At 43.2% G+C, this 23,536-nt stretch overlaps 2 protein-coding genes across 2 annotated transcripts in view; one reads left to right on the plus strand and one right to left on the minus strand.

The window, feature by feature from the left end:
- Window positions 1–5,279: 5,279 nt before the first annotated feature.
- Window positions 5,280–22,475, minus strand: LOC117347638. The gene is made up of 2 exons (XM_033918821.1): window positions 22,274–22,475; window positions 5,280–8,722 (listed from the first exon to the last, which is right to left on the minus strand). The coding sequence occupies exon 2, from the start codon at window positions 8,709–8,711 to the stop codon at window positions 8,073–8,075; it is 639 nt and encodes a 212-aa protein (XP_033774712.1). The 5' UTR covers window positions 8,712–8,722; window positions 22,274–22,475; the 3' UTR covers window positions 5,280–8,072.
- Window positions 22,472–23,536, plus strand: part of CRTAM (cytotoxic and regulatory T cell molecule) — a 55,131-nt gene continuing 54,066 nt past the window's right edge. The window contains exon 1 of the mRNA XM_033918817.1: window positions 22,472–22,568. Within this exon, the coding sequence (XP_033774708.1) occupies window positions 22,547–22,568 (22 nt within the window). The 5' untranslated portion in view covers window positions 22,472–22,546. The remainder of the gene's footprint in view (window positions 22,569–23,536) is intronic.

Genomic DNA, 23,536 nt, shown 5'->3' on the forward strand with positions numbered 1-23,536 from the left:
AAGGGTTTTGGGGGTGTATAGGGCAGTGCACATCTTTAAATATCAATGCAGTGATTACAGGGCTTATGGGCATGGGTCCTCCTGTCTATGGGTCCCTAACCCACCCCCAAGACGACTTAAGCTGCCTCTGTGCTGGACGACTAGGCTTTCTTATGCCAGGCAGCCAGATGATGATGGTCTGGAAGCTGAATTTTAAAGTTGTGATTAAAATTTTTAGGGGGGGGGGGTCAGTGACCACTGGGGTAGTGTGTGGGGGTCTGTTTTATGTGTTTTCAGTGCATATCTGGTGAGTTTAGTTGGGTTTTTGTGACTTAGACCATGTTTCAAATGTCCTTAAACATTGGCACATCATCAGATTGACCATGGGGAATGAATATGGCCCGCCTACTTTTGCATTCAAAAGAGCAAAAAACTTGGGGGAACTCATTGGTCATTACAAACATAAACAAAATGAACCCTCTGTAATCAACGGTCATTATAGATGTAACCAATGTCAATGGTGCGAGTATGCATTGGTAGGGGAAACTTGGTCTCACCCCTACACTGGCCAGGTATATACAGCTAAAACGAGAACTAACTGTAAGACTGATCATGTTATTTATATGATTATTTGCCCTTGCCCAAAAATCTATATAGGGCGTACCAGCCGACCTATGCATATTCGACTTAATGAACACAAGTCACGTGTCAACACGGGTGTCGAAACTGCGCCCTTGGTCCGTCATTGGTCCCTAATGAAACATAAAATCACTGACTTAAAATGGCGTATTATTGATACTGTTCATGTTGGGTGGGAGGGAGGAAATTATGAACACAATCTAAACATCAAAGAATTGCGCTGGATGTTTAAGCTTAACACTATGTATCCTAATGGCTTAAATCTAGCCAGTGATTGGCTTACAGCGAGCATATGACTTTGTCTCTTGACATCGGTGATAAATAAGTAGAGAGTGTGGGTGTGTCTGTGGTATACAAGTTAAAGAACTGTGGGTGCAAAGTGTATTGGCCAGTTGTGAGTCACATGATCTAGTGGTTTAATTTATTAGCTTCCATTTTGCCGGTGTGCTTTCACTTCCGGCTCACAAATCATGGATTTAGCATTCAGCTAAGATAGTATACTGCTCTGGTAAGCTCTGTGGCATTGTTTAAATTTTAATATTGGCTGGGTTTTTAAAACTTTAAACTTTAAGCTAACATAAAGTTTTGCTCTTTACAGTGTTCTCCTTCCCCGACCCTGATGAAAAAATGAAACGCGTCGGTGGGGATTGAGCCAGACCCAGTTTACAAAAAAGCTAAGTAACAGCTACATTGGCTACTAGTATAGTATTAAGCAAGAGCACTTTTATAACTTAAAAAGAAACTATAAAATAATATATTGAAAAATCGCATAATATAAAAGTTCCTGTGAGGACAGCTACCATGCGTTAAAATCGTGTGGCACTCTGAGGAACTTTAAGCGAAGAATATGGTGGCTATCTTTAATTAAGTTTTGTTTCTTGATACGATATTTTGTGCACTTTTTTGTTTTGAATTTCAAATGGTCTAAGTCACAACATCCAAGTTCCATCGATCGTGGGCTGTATCACTTTTGGTTATACATGCTGTACGACTAAGTCTAAGCCGGCCCATGTCCCGCCCAACCCCCGCCCTCGACACGCCTCCCGTAACGCCCCGTTTACCTTTGGACGTTGAGTGGCACCATCAGGGCCTAAGTCGTTTAGAAATACGTCCAAAACCCGGTTTGATTATCGGCGCTTGGACGTTTTTGAGAAATGTTCGTCCAAGTGCCGACTTAGGCCGGTTTTTGGACATTTTTCTCTTTCGATTATGAGCCCCATAATGTTTTGTTTAGTAGAGGCCCTAATTGAATCCAAGAAGTGGGGAGAAATACAATAGCACTTGAATCTATTCAATATGGAATACTGAAACTGAGGCGTGTTACCTGCTGTCTGGGCTCGGTTGCTGGTGATTGAGGAGAGCCTGCTGGGCTGCTCTGGAGCACTGAATGCTACATCGAGTAGAAATCCCACCCCAGTTTGACATCATCAGGCTGCTTCTTAAAATCAAGTCTCCCCCACGAAGCTGCTTGTGACTTGTTGCCTTCTGTCAGGGTGCTGCTGCACTGCTGCTGATTGAAGGGAGCCCACTGGGCTGCACAGGGAATACTGAGCACTGCATTGAGTTGAAGTTCCACCCCAGTGGGCTCTCAGAAGACAGAGAAGGGGACAGAGGAAATTTTTTGGTGGGATCATTAGAAGGGCTATCTTTCTGGGCCACTCTGGGTAGGTGCGCCCGGGTAATGGCGTAGGAAGTCCGCCGCAGCCTCCCTCCCGATCTGTGCTGTAGCTTGTCCGTTGGGGAGAGCTCTTCTTTGCCGGCTCCGGAACGAAGGTGAGACGCGAGTGTGGGGCCGTTACTGCAGGGGCACGAGGTGGAGAGCAGGGAGGCTGTGGTGACGTAGTAAGCGCGCATGCGCACTCTTGCCGGCACAGCGCGACAGATCAGGGATCAGGGAAGCACGGGCTATGAGTGCGCATGCGCGCTTAGCGTTTTATTATTATAGATAATTAGAATGAGTGGCCATTACTTTTTGCATAAAAAAGAGTATTTTCTTTTTTTAGATTGTTTACTTTAAAGTTTAATAATACTTTGTGTATGTCATATATGTATGAGATAATCAAAGTTGTGTTTATGTGAATATTTCTGGGGAAGGGAGTCCATAGCTTTCATCAGATTCTTAAAGGGTCTGTGATTCAAAAAGGTTAAGAATCACTGACCTAAATGGTCCATCCAGACTGCCCAACAGTTAGACTCATTATAAAAATTCATGCTTAAATTGATTTTGGTTTTTTTTTTTTTAATTATTACTGCATCAGCAATGGAGCACTTTTTTTTTTTTTTTTGGGGGGGGGGGGACAAAAGCTTCACCCTAGCACCAGCAGGATCCTTCAGCACGACCTCTCTCTCCAGTTCCCAACTCCCCCACTTACCTTCCCCAGTTGCTGTAATTTTAAATCTTCGGGCAGCTGCTGCACAGCGTCAACGAGCAGGCCTGCCCTGGAAGTCTTCATTCTGCAGTGATGCTCACTAACGCTACATGGCAGCTGCCCAAAGATTTAAAATTACAGTGGCTGGGAGGAGGAGGGTGGGGGAGTAGAGCCACCCATAGCCAACCCTTCTGACCATGTTTTTGGAGCCCCTGTGGCTTTCCCCATTCCAACGCCTATGTACTGGGTGCTAGACTGTAGAAGTCTGCCCAGAACTACTGGAGTTACTGTCAAAGCTTGATACCTTGGGTTCCAACTACTGGAGCTGCTGTTGAAGCTTATTATAGCCTATCCAAACCATCACATCATTTGTGGGATACAGACCGTAAAAGTCTGCCCAGCACCTTCCTTATGTACATGAAAAAGGACATAGCACTACTCAAAAGGGTCCAGAGAAGAGTGACAAAAATGGTTAAGGGACTGGAGGAGTTGCTGTACAGTGAGAGGCTAGAGAAACTGGGCCTTTTCTCCCTTGAAAAGAGGATACTGAGAGGGGACATGATCGAAATATTCAAGATATTGAAGAGAATTGACTTAGTAGAGAAAGAGATTGTTCACCCTCTCCGAGGTGAAGAGAACCAGAGGGCACTCCCTAAAGTTAAAAGGGAACAGATTCCATACAAACGTAAGGAAGTTCTTCTTCACCTAGAGAGTGGTAGAAATCTGGAACGTTCTTCCAGAGGCTGTTATAGGGGAAAGCACCCTTCAGGGATTCAAGAAAAGGTTAGATAAGTTCTTGCTGGAACAGAACATACACAGGTAATGCTAGACTCAAATAGGGCACTGATCTTTGACCTAAGGGCCAGTTGGAGCGGACTGCTGGACACGATGGACCACTGGTCTGATTCAGCAGCGGCAAATCTTATGTTCTTATGTTCTAAATTACTGGAGTTTCCATTGAAGCCCTCTCCAGGTAATCCTAAACCGGATTGCCATATATGGGGCAAAGACTGCAAGTCTGCCTAGTACTGGTCCTTGTTCTTAAATTAATGTCATTCACTAATTACGAGGGGATGCTGAAAAGTTCTCGGTCCAACCAACTTCCTAAATTCTTAGTGTTATTTTGCCACTGTAGCTGAAAAATGTTATTTTATTTTGCAAAGTGCCAATTTGCAGGATTGCAATCAGAAGTGACACGGTAGAGGAAATGCCCTGCCAGGGCTGGCCACAAGCAGCCTGTTTACAGCGCTGCCTCTGCTTACCGTCTGCCACTTCGGGGATGGAGAGGGGTCAGATCAGGATTGGCTGCTTCGGGGTCTGGAAGGAGGGAGGAGGGGTTGGCAGGTGAGGACCGGCTGCCGCTGCTGCTGATTCAGGGGCTGGAAGGAGGGAGGGGGGATTGTTGGGTCAGACTGGTTACCACTGCTGCTTTGGGGGCTGGAGGGAGTGATGGGGATTGTTGGATGAGGACCAGCTTCCACTGCTGCTTCAGGGGATGGAGGGAGGGAGGAGGGGTTGTCAGATGAGGACCGGCTGCAGCTGCTGCTGCCGCTGCTTTGGGGGCTGGAGGGAGAGATGGGGGTTGTTGGATGAGGTCCAGCTTGCACTGCTGCTTCAGGGGATGGAGCGAGGGGAGCTGTTGGGTCAGGACCAACTGCTACTGCTTCTTTGGCGGCTAGAGGGAAGAAAGGGGGTTATCAGGTTAATACCAGCTGCTGCTGCTTTGGAGGCTGGAGGGAGGGAGAGGGGTTGTTGGGTCAGGACCGGTTAATGCTGCTCTTTCAGGGGCTGGAGGGAGTTAGGGGGGTGTCTAGACAGACTTTCCAAAACCTAGCAGTATGTCTGGGTTTTGGAAAGCCCCAAGCTCCAGCCGCATCTGGAGGGCCTCTGAGCATGCACAGATGATGTCACACGCATCCATGTATGTTCAGAGGCCCTCCTGACACAGCTTGGAGGTCAGGAAAGAAGAGACAAGGCTTTGTGGGGGGGGGGGGGGCTGGGGGCAGAACAGGGTGGGGCTGGAGGTGGAACAAGGCAGGCTAGGGCAGAATGGGTCAGGGCCATGTTATATTGCTAAATATAGTAACCCTAGGTGCACAACAAATCGTCCTCTTCCTCTCTTGTGATCTATTACAGACTGTGACCTGCAGCGGTAAGACTATTCTGTTGCATCCCCACAAACTGTGCAGCCCCCACCCACACATGGGCTCATCCATATACGTTGCTACAGGGATGATAGCAATTGGGGCTCAAGGACAGGAGATGTATGGGAATTGAGAAACAGACAGGTGGGGCTGAAGAGAGTACAGGAATTTTATTTTAAAATTTTCTATACCGCTTAAAACTATACGGTTTACAGAATTACATACATAATTAAAAAACAAAATCATCATAACATAGACATACAAATCATCCTCAGAAATCATATGTACAAACTAAAACCATGTTAATAAAGATCGTGAATAGTTCATCAGCTTTGCCAGGAAGGGCAATTATTGACTAGAAAAAAGGCATCTACAAATAGTTGCGTCTTGAGTAATTTCCTAAACGTGCGCTTTTCACGACAGTTTTATATTTGACCTACAAGGGAGTTCCCTATTTTAACTCCTGCGCAGCAGAAAGTCATTTTACCAGTCTCAACAAGGAATATGAATCTGTTCAACAATGCCATGAATACATCAAATCACCTGAGAAGAATATGTTTTCATAATACACCTCATTCCCTACTCTCAGGAAAAGAATAACAGATACAACACTCACATTTGCTGTTGATCAGAGGAAGTGAACATTTTTGATGCACAACCTTGACATCATCCATATGCACCTAGGTGCCAGATTGCCACTGGAAATAAAGGCTGGCAGCTTAAGATCTGTCCTGGGGTTTCTGACCATATCTTTGTTTGCCGTGGGTTTGAACCCACCATCTAGAGAAGACGGAATAAGAAGCCATAACCAATGAGCCAAGTCAGCTCTCTGATGCCTTAGGAGACTATAGCCATCTCTGTGTAAAAATTACTTTCCCTCTGGAGGGATCTCAAAAGTCCCTCCTTGAGAGACGCAATCCAGTCGGGTTTTCAGGATTTCCCCAGTGAATATGCATGCACATAGATCTCATGCATATTCATTGGGGAAATCCTGAAAACCCGACTGGATTGCGGCCCTCAAGAAGGGACTTTGAGACCCTAAGTTCTGGACAAAGGAAACTGTAGAGTGCAGACACAAACAACAAAGTCCTCTTAATGCCTGCCCACAAGCCCCAATCTCTTATATGGCAAAGAAGAGGCTGGGAAAGTATGGGGGGGGGGGGATTATATCTTGGAAAAAGAGACCGAGTAGCACATGTACCAGAGTTTCCTGTGCATATCTGTATGTGTTAGAAGATATGTAATAGTCCCCATGGGGAAGGGGACCCTTTCTATTATGGTTTTGATCAGTCTGATAGCACCCCCCCATACCCTCCATCTATGAATGCGTACACTGCTACAAAGAACCTCATTTACGAGGGCTTTTTCCCTTCCGAGTATGCAACGAAGAGGCTCATTTTCAAAGCGTTTAGACAAAGCTCCATAGTGACCTGTGATACTTTGTGTGTCTAAGTGCTTTGAAAATGAGCCCCTAAATGTTCATGCACTCTTCTACCTCCTTCTCAGATTACCGCAACAAGTTCTTGGTGGGTCTGCCGATGAACTGTCTTTCTCCACTACAATCGATTCAAAATCCAGCTGGGGGCCTCATCTTCGTTCAGTCGCTAATATCATATAACCCTTCTCCTCATATGAAAAGAAAGTAGGGGGGAGGACCAATAAAAAGTAAATAAAGGAAACCTTGGAATCAAAGTTTATTATTTAAAAAAAAAAAAAAGTTGCCAAGTTTACATAGACCCCCCCTTTTTTTTTTTTTACTAAGCCGCGGTAGAAGTTTCTACCATGGCCCGGGGTGCTAATGCTCCAACGCTGCTCTGACGCTCAAAGGATTCCTAGCATTTAGTGCTCCCGACCACTATAGAAACCTCTACCGCAGTTTAGTAAAAGGGAGGGTTAATTTTTTATTATAATCTGTTTTTGACTCCAAAGTTCTATTTTTTGTTAGCCCTCCCCTCCTTCCTTATCTTCTGTATTTTTTCTTAGGGGACTTTTTCTCCTTTTCAGTGGATTTTCATAGTTTCATAGATTATTAAAATTTGATAACACACTTAACATAACATTGCAAAGCGTCGTACAGTTAAAATAAAAAATAAACAAAAAACAAAAACAGTACGAAAACAGACTTACTTGGGGGGGGGGGAAAGGGGAGAACAAAAAGGATAGAAGGGGAGAAATTACAATTCTTAAAAAAAAAATAAAAACAAAGGAAAGAAACAGAGGGAAAGGATTGGGAAATCTTTTAAAATTGATAAAAAATGAAGATAAATTAAAAGGGCGTGGGATACATCAATCGTATGCATCTTTAAAAAGAAAGCATTTTAAGGTAATCTTGAATTTAGCCAAACTTTGTTCTGCTCTTAAATGTAGTGGAAGTGAGTTCCAAATAGAGGGTGCCGTTACTGAAAGATGTATGCACGGGGAGTGCCAATTATTTTTAGTGAAGGAACATTAAGGGTATATTGGGATAAGGAGTTCTGGGGGGATCATATGGGATAAGAATTCTGTCAATGAATGCTGGTGCATTGGTCTGTAGGGTCTTAAAAGTAAGAAGGGCGATTTTTTTAAATGATTTCCAAGTGTATAATTACAGGTGCTTTCACACGTGTTCTTAAGGGGTTAGTTTGGGTGATACAGATGTGGAGTTGCGATATACATGTATATTTTATATAATTCAAGGATGCACACAGAGAATAAGTACATTTATACTAACTTTGGAGCAGGTTTAAATTTGGGTCTGATTCTACAAGCGAATTTTATACAGGCATGTAAGTGACTATTTTGCCTTTCTAAATTAGGCTTAAAATATGTATTTTTTTGGATTTCAAGCATAGGCCTCCTGTACTGTCTCAAAATCTTTCTTCTTTTTTTGCACCAACACCAAAAGCAGACCCAGTTTTCCTCTCATTTGAAGTGGGGCCCTGGTTGTTCCTTGCGGAGCCCATTACTGCTTTTTCTTGCACACATGCTTATCCAGGAACGGGCAAACTTTCTTCTTGCATTGCCAGCAGTGTATGATGATATGGTGCCCTCTGTTCTCCTTCCTGCAAATCTTGCAGCTTCTTTTGATGTTCTTGTGGTTCTGTCTTGGATCTATCTTGTCCTGCTTTTTAATTAATTTTCCCAATTCAGTCTTGGCCTGAGAATCGGAGCAATGGGCAAGTCCTACAATGGTGATTCTTTTGGGATCCCAAACACAATCTTCTTCCATTCGTCCACCGACAGGAGGCAGCCAGGCTGTGTCATAGCCATTTTGGTGCCAGGTTGTTTGAAGGGTGATACCAACACCATCAATCTTTTTGACTTTTCCAACTCGAACTTTCAGGATGAACACAACTCTGTCAATATCGCTGCAAAAAGCAGGGTACCCCATGGCTTTGTTCTGATCTCTGCTGCAATACACGCCTGGCCCTAAAGTGCCACCGCTAGATGGTTGGAAGCCGCTAGTGATGATGGCCTTAGCATTGTTTTTATGAGTGCCATGAAACATTTTGTATCCATAGCCCCTCTTGGGCTCTTGACCAGATTTCAACTTCTTGGTGTCATCAAAAACTGTTTGCCATCCAGAAAATTTGAGGTCCATTTCACCACTTACTGCAAGAAATATGAAATATGAGACATGATAAATACCCAATATTTCCCCCCACATTTTGAATTACGACATAGGGTCAAAGGTTCATCAGAACCCAATTAGGCTCATTATATAGAAAATTTTTGATAGATTGCATTATTACATTTTGTAACGTAGGAATTCAGCAGAAGATAGCAGGTCACAATAAAGTACCACAGTGCGTATGTGTTGGGGGGGGGAGGGAGAGGATCAATAGAAAAAAGAAATACAAAAACAAATCATTGTCAAGGTAGAGGAAATACTACTTTTATGGAGAAGGTGGTGAATGCCTTGAACAATGGAAGGAGTGGAAGCACATGCTCAACGTGATTAAGTTTAGGAATGCAGGAGACAATTATTTATTTCCAATTTACTATACCGCCTCTTGCAAGGCAGTTTACAATCTTAACCCCCCCCCCCCTTTTTTTTTTTTTTTTACAAAAGCGTGGAAGAGGTTTTTAGTGTTGGCCGGCATGCTTAATGCTCTGTGCTGCTCCGATGCTCATAGGAACTCAATGACTGTCGGAGCAATGCAGAGCATTCAGTGCGCTAGCCGGCGCTAAAAACCTCTTCCGCGCTTTTGTAAAAAGGGGGGGGTAATTTTCTTATTATAAAGAAAGGAATTAGAAAGGTTGATAGGAGAGACATCATTCGTAATAACTCACCCTTAAAGCAATTAAAAAACAAACAAACCTCAAAACAAAATGTAGTCATGCCAAACAAAAAGTAGCAAAGGGGTGGGTGAGCAGTGCAGTTGAACCTCACATGACTCAGCCTGAAAATGCCTGCCTAAATAACTAACCCCCTCTTTTACAAAGGTGCGCTAAGCTTTTAGCGCACGCTAAATATTAGCATGCACTAAACATGCGCTAAACGCTAACCCGTGCATGTTATCCTATGGACGCGTTAGCGGTTAGTGCACATGTTGATTTAATGCATGCTATATCTGCGTTAAAACGCATAGCGTGCCTTTGTAAAAGAGGGCCTAAGTCTTAATTTCTGCCTTAAAACAATAAATAATAATAATAGCTTTATTTATATCCCATCATACCTTTTCAGTTCAAGACGGTTTACAACAAGAGAGGCAGTATGGTATACAGTGAAATGACAGCGAAATGACAATCCCCCTTGAACTGTCATAGGCAATGAATTCCAAAGCATAGATTTTCTCTTCTCTCAGGGTTTCCGCAGCTGGCATCGTGCTTGTTGCAGGTTTCTGGGTCTCGTTGCGTCTTGTCAGGTAGAAACCAACGTTTCAGCCACCATGCTGCGGTTTTCTTCAGGGTATGCTGTGACGTCTGACCCAGCAGAGGCATTGCTTATGTTCTTATAGGACAGACTACGCTACTGGGTTTCAAGAAGGGATTAGATGATTTCCTGAAGGAAAAGGGGATTGAAGGGTATAGATAGAGAATTACTATACAGGTCCTGGATCTGATGGGCCACCGCGTGAGCGGACTGCTGGGCGCGATGGACCTCTGGTCTGACCCAGCAGAGGCATTGCTTATGTTTTATAGGACAGAGTACGTTTATGTTCTTGTCTTTGTAAATAGTGGGCCCACTGACCTGATTGGGAACAAGGCAGTCCTTTGGTCACAAATTTGAATTTTAGTGGGAAAATCAGTTGGTCTCTTGTTTTTCATAGAATGGAAAAGTCTCTGGTCCAGAGTTTAAAGATGTTCTCCCTGTGAAGCTGGGTTTTATGTTCTCTTGTTTTTTTAGCATGAGGGCTAAAAAAAGAATGCACAGTGTTGCATGGACTCAAACTGTGGCACACAAGGATTGGGTAATACCAGGCAATGATCATTAATGGATCAAAATGTACATGAGGGAGTGTATGTTATTATCAGTTAATGTAAGTAGAAGGAAACTCTAAATCAGGGGTATCCAACCTTTTGGCTTCCCTGGGCCGCATTGGCCGAAAAAAATGTTTCTGAGGCCGCACAAACGCGCAAATGCTGCAGCAACACAGAGGAGGGAGCCGGCAAGACAGTAAACACCCAGGGGCAGCAGAGGAAAACACTGCATCGCCCTCGACCGAGGCCACACAAAATACTTCACTGGGCCACATGCGGCCCTTGGGCCGCAGGTTGGACACCCCTATTCTAAATGATAGGCCTTGAAAGTCAAGAGCAAAACCTTGAATTTTACTTTGTACTCAACTGGTAGCCAATGATGTAAGTAAAGGAGTCATATGAGCAGTATGACTGGAGCAGCGAAGAGAATAAAAGATGCTATCATAGACAACATTACAGTAATCAAGTCTTGACATAAAGTAGGCAAATATGAGAGAATGGAAGGAGCCATGGTCAAAAAGATAGCACAAGGAACAAAATTGCAGTAGGGTAAAAAAAAACCCAAAAAACCCTTTGCTTTGCAAATGGATGAAACCTGAGGGACAAAAGAAAAATGAGAATCAAAAATAATTCCAAGATATCAGAAGAAATCAGCCAGGGTAATCATTGTATCTAGCAACTGCAAATTAGAAGTTGGGCATGGTAAATGTCCTGTAAGCCAACCGATTTCTGAATAACCACTGAGAAATGTTAATAAGGGAAATGTGTAAAGGTTGAATATGTGAATTGTCAAAATTGGTAGAATGAAGGATAAGAATCACACAGATATAAAAGGAAACATTACATTCCTGGATAAGCAGAACCAATGGGCTTAGAAACAGATTGAAGAGTAAAGGAAAGAGGACAGATCATTAAGAACAGTGTAAACGATGAACAGCTGATTCAGATGATGAAGTAACAACAACAGAGGAAGTCCTATCTTGCAGGAAGGATCAGAACCATTGCCAAACAGCATCTGGTTAAGCCTAAATCTGCCAGTTGGAGTAATAATAATGAATGGTCAACCTGGAAGAATGCAGCAGATAAATCAAAAGAAATGGCAATTGCTATACAATTACGATTCAGCTGAGAGTTGTGGAGTGGCACTGGCAGACAGATGGCGCTGTGGCATGCTGTACTGGAATGGATAGTGTGCAAGAAAAAATTTGAATATGTTGTAGATTTTTTCTACATATAAGACACCTACTTTTCATATGATTCTGGGTTAATCTAGTTAGTAATACATTTATGGAAGATAAGGCCCAATTAGAAGCCTTTGAAAAGTGTGGTACAAAGAGATAAAAAATTTGAATATGGATTGCAGCAAAGGTCAGAAAAACACTAGAGATTATTAGTAAGGAAAAGTATAATAATATTCTCTTTATGTACTTTGCTGGATTAAGCAAGTCCATATATATATATATACATAACACACTTATAGAGAGAGGTATTAATCTCTCTATCTCTCTGTTCAGTATTCTTTTGTTTCTTTGTCTAAAATTATGTTGTGGTTTAATTGATAGCAGATGTTAGCTAGGACAATATCTGATTTCATATTCCAGTGCTGGGTAAAGAAGAAAACCTATAAAAAGTTCTTAATGCTCTAAAGCGGTAACACAATTATTATGGGATTATTATGGGAAACTTCAACTATCCCGGGATAGACTGGAGTCTTGGAAACTCAAAATGTGCTAGGGAGACCGGATTCCTGGAGGCTATACAGGACTGCTTCATGGATCAGCTTGTCAGAGAACCGACGAGAGGGAATGCCACTCTGGATCTAATCCTTAATGGGCTAAGAGGACCTGCAAAGGAAGTGGAAGTAGTGGGACCATTGGAAAACAGCGATCACAACATGATCAAGTTCAAAGTTGAAGTAGGAATATCGAAGGGAAAGAGAACCACAGCGACAACTTTCAACTTCAAGAAAAGAAACTACGAAGCGATGAGGGTAATGGTAAGAAAGAAACTTAGGAACAGCTCAAAGAATTGGCAGACTGTAGAGCAAGCCTGGTCTTTATTCAAGGACACAGTGAGTGAGGCGCAAAATCTGTATATCCCTAGATTCAGAAAAGGGTGCAAAAAGAGCCGAACTAAAGACCCGGCTTGGATAACTAAAGAAGTAAAGAAAGCGATAGGTGATAAGAATTCATTCAAGAAATGGAAAAAGGGTAAAACCGAGGAGAACTGGAAAGAACACAGGAAGTATCAAAAAGAATGTCACCTCGCGGTTAAAAAAGCAAAAAGAGAATATGAAGAGAGGCTAGCCAGGGAAGCCCAAAATTTCAAACTGTTCTTCAGATACGTTAAAGGGAAGCAGCCGACTAGGGAGGAGGTGGGACTGCTGGATGACTGATATAGGAAGGGAGTGGTGAAGGAGGAGAAAAAAGTGGCAGAAAGACTAAACACGTTCTTTTCATCAGTATTTACAAATGAGGACACATCCAACATACCGGAACCTGAACAAATCTTCAAAGGAGAACAAGCAGAAAAATTAACATCCTTAGAAGTAAACCTTGAAGACGTACACAGGCAGTTAGAAAAATTAAAAACTGACAAATCAGTGGGCCTGGACGGAATCCACCCTAGGGTACTGAAAGAGCTAAAGGAGGAAATAGAGGAACTACTACAGCAAGTTTGTAACCTATCCCTGAAACAGGTGTGATCCCGGAGGATTGGAAGATAGCCAACGTTACGCCCATCTTTAAAAAGGGATCAAGAGGTGACCCGGATAACTACAGACCGGTAAGTCTAACCTCGGTTCCAGGGAAAATGGTGGAAGCGCTGATAAAAGATAGCATCGAGGAGCATTTAGAAAGGAATAAACTTATGAAAACAAGCCAACATGGCTTCTGCAAGGGAAGATCGTGCCTACCCAACTTATTGAACTTCTTCGAAGGAATTAACAAACGGATGGACAAAGGGGATCACATAGACATCATATACTTAGACTTCCAAAAAGCCTTTGACAAGGTACCCCATGAACGCCTACTTCGGAAACTGAAGAACCATGGGGTAGAAGGAGACGTACACAGATAGATCAGGAATTGGTTGGTGGGTAGGAAGCAGAGGGTAGGAATGAAGGGCCACTACTTGGACTAGAGGAGGGTCACGAGTGGTGTTCCGCAGGGGTCGGTGCTTGGACCACTGCTATTCAATGTATTTATAAATGATCTAGAAACAGGGGCGAAGTGTGAAATAATAAAATTCGCAGACGACACCAAACTATTTAGTGGGGCTAGGACTAGAGAGGCCTGCGAAGATTTACAAAGGGACCTGAACAAACTAGGGGAGTGGGCGACGAGATGGCAGATGAAGTTCAATGTAGAAAAATGTAAAGTCTTGCACGTAGGAAACAGAAACACGAGATACAGCTATAAGATGGGAGGGCTGTTATTGAGTGAGAGTACTCAAGAAAGGGACTTGGAGGTAATAGTGGCCAAGACAATGAAGCCGTCGGCACAGTGCGCAGCGGCCGCTAAGAAAGCAAATAGAATGCTAGGTATAATCAAGAAGGTTATTACAACCAGAATGAAAGAAGTTATCCTGCCACTGTATCGGGTGATGGTGCGCCCGCATCTGGAGTACTGCATCCAGTATTAGTCACCATACCTAAAGAAAGATATGGTGATACTCGAGAGGGTTCAGAAGAGAGCGACACGTTTGATAAAAGGTATGGAAAACCTTTCATATGCTGAAAGACTGGAGAATCTGGGGCTCTTTTCCCTGGAGAAGCGGAGACTTAGAGGGGATATGATAGAGACTTACAAGATCATGAAGGGCATAGAGAAAGAGGAGAGGGACAGATTCTTCAAACTTTCGAAATCTACAAGAACGAGAGGGCATTCTGCAAAATTTAAAGGGGACAGATTCAGAACCAATGCTAGGAAGTTCTTCTTCACCCAACGGGTGGACACCTGGAATGCGCTTCCAGAGGGCGTGATAGGACAAGGTACGGTATTGAAGTTCAAGAAGGGATTAGATGATTTCCTGAAGGAAAAGGGAATAGAAGGGTATAGAGGAATACTATACAGGTCCTGGACCTGATGGGCTGCCGTATGAGCAGAATGCTGGGCATGATGGACCTCTGGTCTGACCCAGCAGAGGCACTACTTATGTTCTTATGTATTGAATGTGACTGAAATATGAATGAAATATGACGTGTGAGTGTGAGGCGTGTGAGTGAAGGGATGGATCCCAGTATGATTGTATGTATATGTGTTTAAGCATAAAATTGGTTTTGCAAACTGTATTTTTATATATTTTGAACCTTGAGAAATCTTGAGAGGTAACATCTGCAGTCTGATCTATCTGACCTTTAAGCTAGCCTACCATAGAAACTCTCTTAAGTCTGTAGATGTGAAGGGAGGACTCCTTTAAGCCTACATAGGAATTCTCATTAAGGGGGGGGGGCTCACACACAGAAAAAGCCCAAACCGACAGCATTTGAGTTCCTGACACAGAGAACTGTTTTGATTTTAAACTTTTAAAGAATTACTGAGAGGAGTTTGTTTTGAGTATATTATAATGTTTTATGCATATTCAGAAATTGCTTTAAACAAATATATAATTTGTGAAACTTTTCTTTAAGCCTGAGCTAAAAAGAATTTCTTTGTTCAAACATAAGGACAACCTCTGCTGGCTGATGATTGGTAGACTGAAGTGATGTCATATTTGGTCATTGCGAAGGTACATAAATGAACAAACCAGAATAGTTTCTCTCAGACCATATTGTTTCAGGAAAGGTGCATTTTTCACACCTGATTGTATTTGGCTCCATTGTACAAATGCCTTTTGATACAAGATTTCTGTTAATTTTTAATAAACAATATTTGATTGGAAATATTTGTACAATTATCATTATTCACGGGCATCTAAGGGCAGATGTTAGGCTAAAATCTCTGTTCAGAGTGCACTTTACCACATCCTGCGTTAGATCACTTTTTTTCACATTAAGTATTTGGTATTTATTTATTTAAAAAATTTTCTATTCCGCCTATCAACTAGGTGGATTACACATGAATGTACACAAAATGAGACCTACAGAGAATACAAATTCAATTAAAAACATAGTAAGAACATAACATCGGAGGGGATCCAAGATGGCTACAGTTGACTGAAGCTGTGTAGATGCCCCGGGATTTTCGCATCATAAAGCTAATTTCTTGGATAGTTTGATGCTCCGTTGTGAGCAAATTGCCTGAAAATGCTGAAGAGGCGCTCTGGGACCCCCTCTTTCGCTACAATTGATGCATACCTGAGATGCCTTCAGAATGACCCATTGATGTCGGAGCCTCGCCCGCTGGAGCCGCGGCGGTAAGCAGAGCTGGTACGGATCTCCCTGGGCCAGATACAACTTTGAGCCCTGACCTTAGAGCTCAACCTCCACAGCCCCAGTATTCCAGCTCACCTCGGGGTCAGGATGCGACGAGAGAAGCCGCATCTCTGTTCCAGGAGGCTGAAAGTTCTAGAATGGTGAGCGTGGACTCGGTCCCATCCCTGACGGAGGTGAGCCCGAAGATTCCTAAGCAACTATCACCGGAGGAAGTTGAGCAACCTCAAGCAGGGATTTGCGGGTGAGCAAATAGCAGCTACGCCTTTACAATCCTTTACTATGTTGAAGCCAACTGAAGTGACACTAGATTTCCTCTGGGATTTAATGATAACACTAGGGAAATCTTTAATACCGCAAACACAGGCATTGGAGCTTAAAATAAAAGAACACAATGAAGAAATAAGAGAATTTAAACAAGAAATGACTTCCTTTAAAACCCAAGGAGACAAATTGGATAAAGACCTGGTAGATATTCGTCGTGTTCAAGACACATTAATTAGAGATAATATTTACCTAAGAAGAAAATCTGAGACACTAGAGAATAACTCCCGTAACAATAATTTGCGATTTATAAATTTTCAGAAACTGTATACCTCGATGTCAGCATAGCTATTGCTAGCAATCAGCATTTTCAGTTGGCATAACTAATGTCAGCAAAGGCCTATGGGAAATTATATCAATCTGACTCTGGCATGTGAATGCAGATAGACCCTGAGGGCAGGGAGACGGTTTCAAGTAGCCCTGATTAAATCATGATTAGCTAAAAGGTGTTACTGTGTTAATGTCTGATTAAGAGGGTGCTTAGGACAATGGGTTCAGGTGCACAGATAACTAAAGTTAATCAGAAACTATTGTCAGAGACATATTGGAAATCACATATGACTTCAGCCTATTCTTCTCCTGTCTAGCATGTTTAAGTTCTGTTAAAGCTCAAAAGATTCTGGTTTTTAGAATAAGTTTCCAAACTATAAAAGCCCCCTCGCAGCATCACTCCCCTCTCTTGGCTCTTGGCTCTCTGGTCCTCTCTTGAGCTATCTTTCTATCTATCTGTCTCGCTCTCTCTGGCCTATCTCTGGAACCCGAAGCTTGGGACCATCACTTCCATCCCCCTTTTCTCTCTCTCTGTCTCTCTTTTCCTCTGAACTCTGTAAGGCAGGGAAACTGCTTTGCTCTCTACTTAATTGTAATGCCTATGAATACTACTTTTCTGTAAGCCTATTTCTATAATATATTCTTTATGCAATCACCTCTGGCTGTGTTTCTTATTTGATTCTACTCCTGGTGAATCTTCTGTGAGGGAACTGAACCTGGGACCTGGCGTGTGTAAGGGCGCCTCTCACATAACCCCACCAACCATACATTGTGGGGACCCCACTACAAACCTTACATTTTGGGGGCTCGTCCGGGATTTGAACCCGGGACGACTCATCACCTAGGGAGATATTAAAGAGATATTTCTTGGAAATACTGGGGATAGCAGAAGAATTAGTACCGCCCTGTACACAAGTATATTACCTACCAACTAAACTCCAACAGCCAGAGCAAGAGGAAGAAAAATTAAGGGCTCCTTTTATCAAGGTGCGCTACGGGGGTTAGCGCATCGGACATTTCATCACGCGCTAACGCCCACGGCAAGCCAAAAAACTAACTCCTTGTCAATGGAGGCATTAGCGACTAGCGCGGCACACGGTTTAACGTGCGGTATTCCGCGCCTTGATAAAAGGACCCCTAAATGTTACGGACATTTTGGAGAAATCTGACAGTGAATTAGTTCAACCTTCTACTTTATTGGTATCAGTAGCATTACTGTCAGATAAGATATGGATTTTGAAGTTATTTTTCAAAAATAGAATGAAAGATTTCCTGGGTCTCCGCATACAAATATTTCCAGATGTTTCTCGTGAAACCCAGAAATGTAGAAAGCAATTTTTACTTCTAATACCAAGAGTCATTTCGATTGGTGGAACTTTTTTTCTTACGTACCCATGTAAATGCTTAGTTAATTTTGGTTCTGTTAAATATGTGTTTCTTGAACCTGCACAATTGACAGCTTTTATATTTTCTAGACGTCTTGAGGGGAGTAATAACTAGAACATAGTTTATAATTTGGTCATTCTTTCAGCATTCTAGTCAACTTTGTTTGCTTTTAATAGTTACCTGATAGAGGAATAGTCTGCTTTATTTTATTCTTTGATCCTGCTTCTGTTTTTGTGGACTTTAGAAGGATAATTGATCGTTTTCATTTCTTAAGTAAATGTATAAATCCTTGCTTTAATTTGTTATAGACTATTATCCTTTTTTTCTGTACAAGAGTTAATTCTTGGTTAATTTTTGTAAATCTTATAAATAATAATAATTTAAAAAAAACATAGTAAAATACAAACTTAGTAAAAAATAAATTCAGCTAATAAAAACAAATTCAGCAAATAACAAGATCCTAGAAGTATATTAAAGCTGACATGACAGTACAGCTGGCCAGTGGCGTAGTGAGGGTGAGAAGTGCCCGGGGCGGTGGCACCCTCCTCTCCACTCCCCCCACCTCCCGCTGCTTCTGCACCTCCATGCCACACTCGCACCTTCCAACCCCTGTACCTCTAAATCTTTGTAGCTTCTCTGCCTGCTGCTGGCTCTTCGACCCAGAAGTGACTTCAGAGGGAGCCAGGCCTGCGCGAGCAACATGCTAGAGTAGTTGCTCGCGCTGGTGAAGATTTTAAAGAGGTATGGAGGGGTGGGGAAAGGAAGGCATAGAGGTGCCGGCGCCCTCACCAAGATGGTGCCTGGGAAGTCCCCCCCCCCTTAATACGTCACTGCAACTGGCAAACACAATGAACAAACTGAGTAGACCAAGCGGTAAGAAGTGGTCCCTGTTTCCGTTACTCGTATCCGCTATGTTCACCAAATATCCCCATCGTTCACAACCCAAAAATCAGAGCTCAGGATAATAAATTTGGTTTAACCAAATTTATGCCCCTAAATATTCGGCTGGTGGCGTGTTGAACCTATTCAATGCCGGGCCATATCCAGTCACTGGTATTGAATATCAGGTTTTTCTTAAAGCCACCCAGTTCATGCCTCTTAACTTGATATTCAAAGCTAACTAGTCATTCATTAGTGCATAACCCCCCCACCCTCTTTTACAAAGCTGCAGTAGCGACTGCCATGCAGCAAATGCTCCGACACCCTTAAATCCCTTTAAGTGCTGCAGCGATTATCACAGCAACAGCTGCTACTGTGGCTTTGTAAAAGGAGCCCAAAGATACTTCTGCTATATATACGGTCTTATTTATATGCTAACACTGGCTGGTTAGCTCTGGATATTGGGAGCTAACCATACTATGCCCTCAAAATAGCCGACTTGCACTTCAGTGCAAACTGGTCATTTCAGCAGAGATAACTGATTAAGATAGCTGCCAATAAATGAGTTAACTGGTCAGTCTGTTCCTGGCTTTGAATATCAGTTGCATAGACACTAAAGCTTGGCTAACATATGTATATTATTAATGGAAGAACAAACGCTAGATATGCATATTACCGGGGGTGGGGGGGGAAGGAGGAGGTGGCTGAAAAGTACTCAGCCAACCAACCAACTTCCTAAATTCTGAGCAGTCATTTTGCCATTGAAGTTAAAAAGAGAGTTATTTCATTAAGTGCCAATTTGTGGAAATGAAATTCTGCGGTTTTTTTTACATTGTTTCAGATCATTGATTGAACCATATCTACGTCATTCTCTTCTTGGTTGGGCAGAGAATTTTTCAACACCCCCTCGTACTGATGGAAGACTAAATTTATGATACTGAAAACTTAATTTTATGTTATTGAGAGAAGAGAAGATTTGAATACGATTCTGTGAGGTCTGCAAGAATTAAAACAAGGGTCCATAGAGTGAACGGGATCTGTGAGACAAGGATCCCTGCGGACCACACTTCATGGCTGCTTTTCTTTTTAAGGCAGAAGGCATTTGGGACACTGGGGTGCAGAAAAGCTGGGACAACAAAAGGGAGAATTAGGGTGAGACTGTAGTATTCAGTACTAGCAATCCCAACCACAAACAGAAAAGAAGCCAGCAAAGGTAGAAGTTAAAAAGAGGATCTTGCGGACCCTACAGAACTAAAATCGTATGGCCTTAAAAAGAAAGTGGCCATGGCATGGAGTCTGCAGAGATCCTCATCTCATGTTCACGCTGTGGCCCCTTGTTTTAACTCCTGCAGACCCAACGGATCCCGCTTGAGAGGGGTAAGATGAGAATACATGAGGTGAGTGAGATCCATTGGCGTAGTAAGATGATTGGTGCCCCTCCCCGCCCGAGCCCCCTTCCCTTTCCCCCGTACCTTTTTGACTTCTCCGGCGTGAGCAGCATGCCCACATTGGTGTCGGCTCGCTCTTTGATGTCACTTTTTGGCAAGGGTCCCAGAAGTGACATCAGATAGAGCGCTGATGCTGAAGCGAGCAGCAACATCACACCAGGAAAGTAAAAAAGGTATGTAGGATGATAAGGAGTCACGCACAGCAAGGAGAGGAACAGGGTGGGGGTGGAGAGGAGGAGGGGTGACACACCAGGGGCGGACCACACCCCCCTTACTACGCCACTTGCAGGATCTGTGAGTTCTGCAGGAGTTAAAAAATAGGATCCCTGCAGACCCCACACCACAGTCACTTTCTTTTTAAGGCCATGTGCTTTTAGTTCCATGGGGTCCATGAGATCCTCTTTTTTAACTTCTACCTTTGCTGGCTTTTCTGTTGGTGGTTGGGATTGCTGGTACTGAATACTGCAGTTTCACCCTAGTTCTCCCTTTTGTTGTGCCCAGCTTTTCTGCACCCGTGTCCCAAATGCCTTCTACCTGGAGGCCTCAGGGATCCCTCGGCGCTAAAGCGCACAACCTTAAAAAGAAAGGGGCCATGATGTGTGATCTGCAGAAATCCTCATTTTAACCAGGGCCGGATTAAAAGGTAGGCCCAGTAAGCACATACCTCGGGCCTGAAAATATCCAGTGGGCCTGCCGGTGTGGTGCTATGACCAGGGTTGGCGTTAGGAGATGGGCCCTGTTGTCCAGGCATCTCTTCCCCTTGTCAGGCCATATCCCTCCCTTCCCCTCACCTTCACAGTGCTTTTCCATAGTAACATAGTAGATGACAGCAGATAAAGACCCGAATGGTCCATCTAGTCTGCCCAACCTGATTCAATCTAAAAATTTGTTGGGGGGGGGGTTCTTCTTCTTCTCCTTCTTAGCTATTTCTGGGCAAGAATCCAATTCTCTGCCCGGTACTGTTCTTAGGTTCCAACTACTGAAGTCTCCGTCAAAGCTCACTCCAGTCCATCTACACCCTCCCATGCCCATCCTCCCCCAAACGGCCATATACAGACACAGACTGCAAGTCTGCCCAGTACTGGCCTTAGTTCTTCAATATTTACTATTATTTTCTGATTCTAGATCCTCTGTGTTCATCCGTCACTGTTTTCATCTCCACCACCTCTCTCGGGAGCACATTCCAGGCATCCACCACCCTCTCCGTAAATAAGAATTTCCTTGCATTGCTCTTGAGTCTACCACCCCTCAACCTCAAATTATGTCCTCTGGTTTTACCATTTTCCTTTCTCTGGAAAAGATTATGTTCTACCTTAATACCTTTCAAGTATTTGAATGTCTGAATCATATCTCCCCTCACGGGAACCCTGATGCAGCAGCCATTCTCACTAGCTGCACGTGCGCGGCTGCCCGAAGCTTCTCCTCTAACGCATTCCAGCAGAAACCGGAAGTCGCATCAGAGGAGGCACTTTGGGACAGCCACGTGCAGGGCCCATCTGAGAGAGAACTTTGGATTTTGAAAGCATCCGTGAAGTTGAGAGGAAAGGAGGGAGATGGCCAGATAAGAGGAAGAGGTTGAGTGGCGCTTTAGGTTTATTGTGTGGAGAAAGAGGAGGACAGATGCTGAATGGAAGTGGGGAGAGGGGTGAGAGAGGGGGACAGACACTGAATGGAAGTGTGTGTGTGTGGGGGGGGGGGTAGTGAGAGAGGGGGACAGACACTGAATGAAGAGAGAAAAAAGGGCACATGCTGGATTGGGGAAAGAGGATAGAATACTGGAAGGGGTGAGGGAAAGAGGTGGCAAGCTGTGGGCACACACAATGAAAGAGGGAAACTAAGGATTGAATAGTAAGAAAGAATTTAGACAAAGGCCTAGGGGCCCTCAAAATATTAATCCTGTCCTGGTTTTAACTCTCACGGATCCCGCTCACCCTCGAGATGCGCAGATTTTTAAAGGTCCGTGTTTTGCCCAGTACCTTGTCCCAGCCCGGACACCGCTCATGCTATATAGCCTGTCATTGCTGCCCTTATAACAAACTCGTCACAAACTTGGTATCTTACCGAAAGTCTTCAAATTCTCGAGATCTGGGCTGGGGCGCCGTGAGAGTCCTCTCCGGGTTAGTGAAACAGTCGCTCAGCTTTCACTTTCGTTCTATCGAACATGAATTGTACTTCCCGGAATGCAGCGGCCGGGTCCCGTGATCAGCGATGTCTTAATTTTTGCTGGATTAGAACGCATGCTGGGCTGGAAACTCCTGCTCTGTCCCGGTTTATGTTTCCTGTCAACTCAAGACAAGTTTTAAGGGGAAATGCGCCTGCAACACCTGTCAGCCCATGAATGAGTCTCTGGAAGAAGGTAGCAGACATTTTTTAGGAACGACTGTAAATAATTAAATCATCCATCTTTATATTCAGTTAGAATTGGAACACGGTAAAACCAGGATTTGCAGGATTCTCAGGATCTCCAGGATGTAGGGCAGACCACCTTAAGAATAGATTGCTCATTTTTTTAATGACTGCAAAGCATCAGATTCTGGCTATATTAAAACATAAAAGATTAAATAAATAGGAGAAGAAATCTTTTATAAATCAATTCACCTAATAAATAATATAACACTAAAAGTGAATCAAAGAATTTAAATTCTTTGATTCACTTTTAGTGTTATATATTAAAACATATACCTATAAACTATGCAATCAGATAGATACTAGTTATATTAAAACAGGCTCCTTGCCCGCCATCCTACCTCGAGATTTTGATAAATTCATCAGTCATTTATGATCAGCCTAACCCCACCTTTCCTGAATCCTCCTATAAGTATATATAATTGCATATCATACTTTTGAATTTGAAGTAGTAAACGTTGTTTCCTAGTGTCACTACTGTACTTTATGTGCCTCTGGGTTAACTGTAGGGGTAGGGGATGGAAATGCTAGGAGGCAGAGAGAACAGGGTTAGGGGCATGTGCTAAATTCTCCCTATCAAAAAATGCTCCTCCTCGGTATATCTGTATTGACGCCTATGTGTTTATGAACCATCTTCTTTGGAAACATTTTAGAACATCAAGGGACATTTACTGAATTGTGGTTAAGTTTTTCCACTTACTGCACATACAACACTTGAGGTGTAATAAATGCACCGTCTGTACCCTAATGCAGGGACCATGGCCAGCATCTGCCTTGCATTTACCACCCAGGGCAGTCACTTACTGCACAGGTCCATGTAACATGTTTTGGCCGATAAGATGCCTGTACCAGTGCTACCTGCCAAGGGATTGAAAGTGAGCCCTGGTGCTAAAAATGCAAGTCTTCTCCTCCCTACCC

This window comes from Geotrypetes seraphini, chromosome 13 (assembly GCF_902459505.1).
Source record: "Geotrypetes seraphini chromosome 13, aGeoSer1.1, whole genome shotgun sequence".
Lineage (NCBI taxonomy): Eukaryota > Metazoa > Chordata > Amphibia > Gymnophiona > Dermophiidae > Geotrypetes > Geotrypetes seraphini.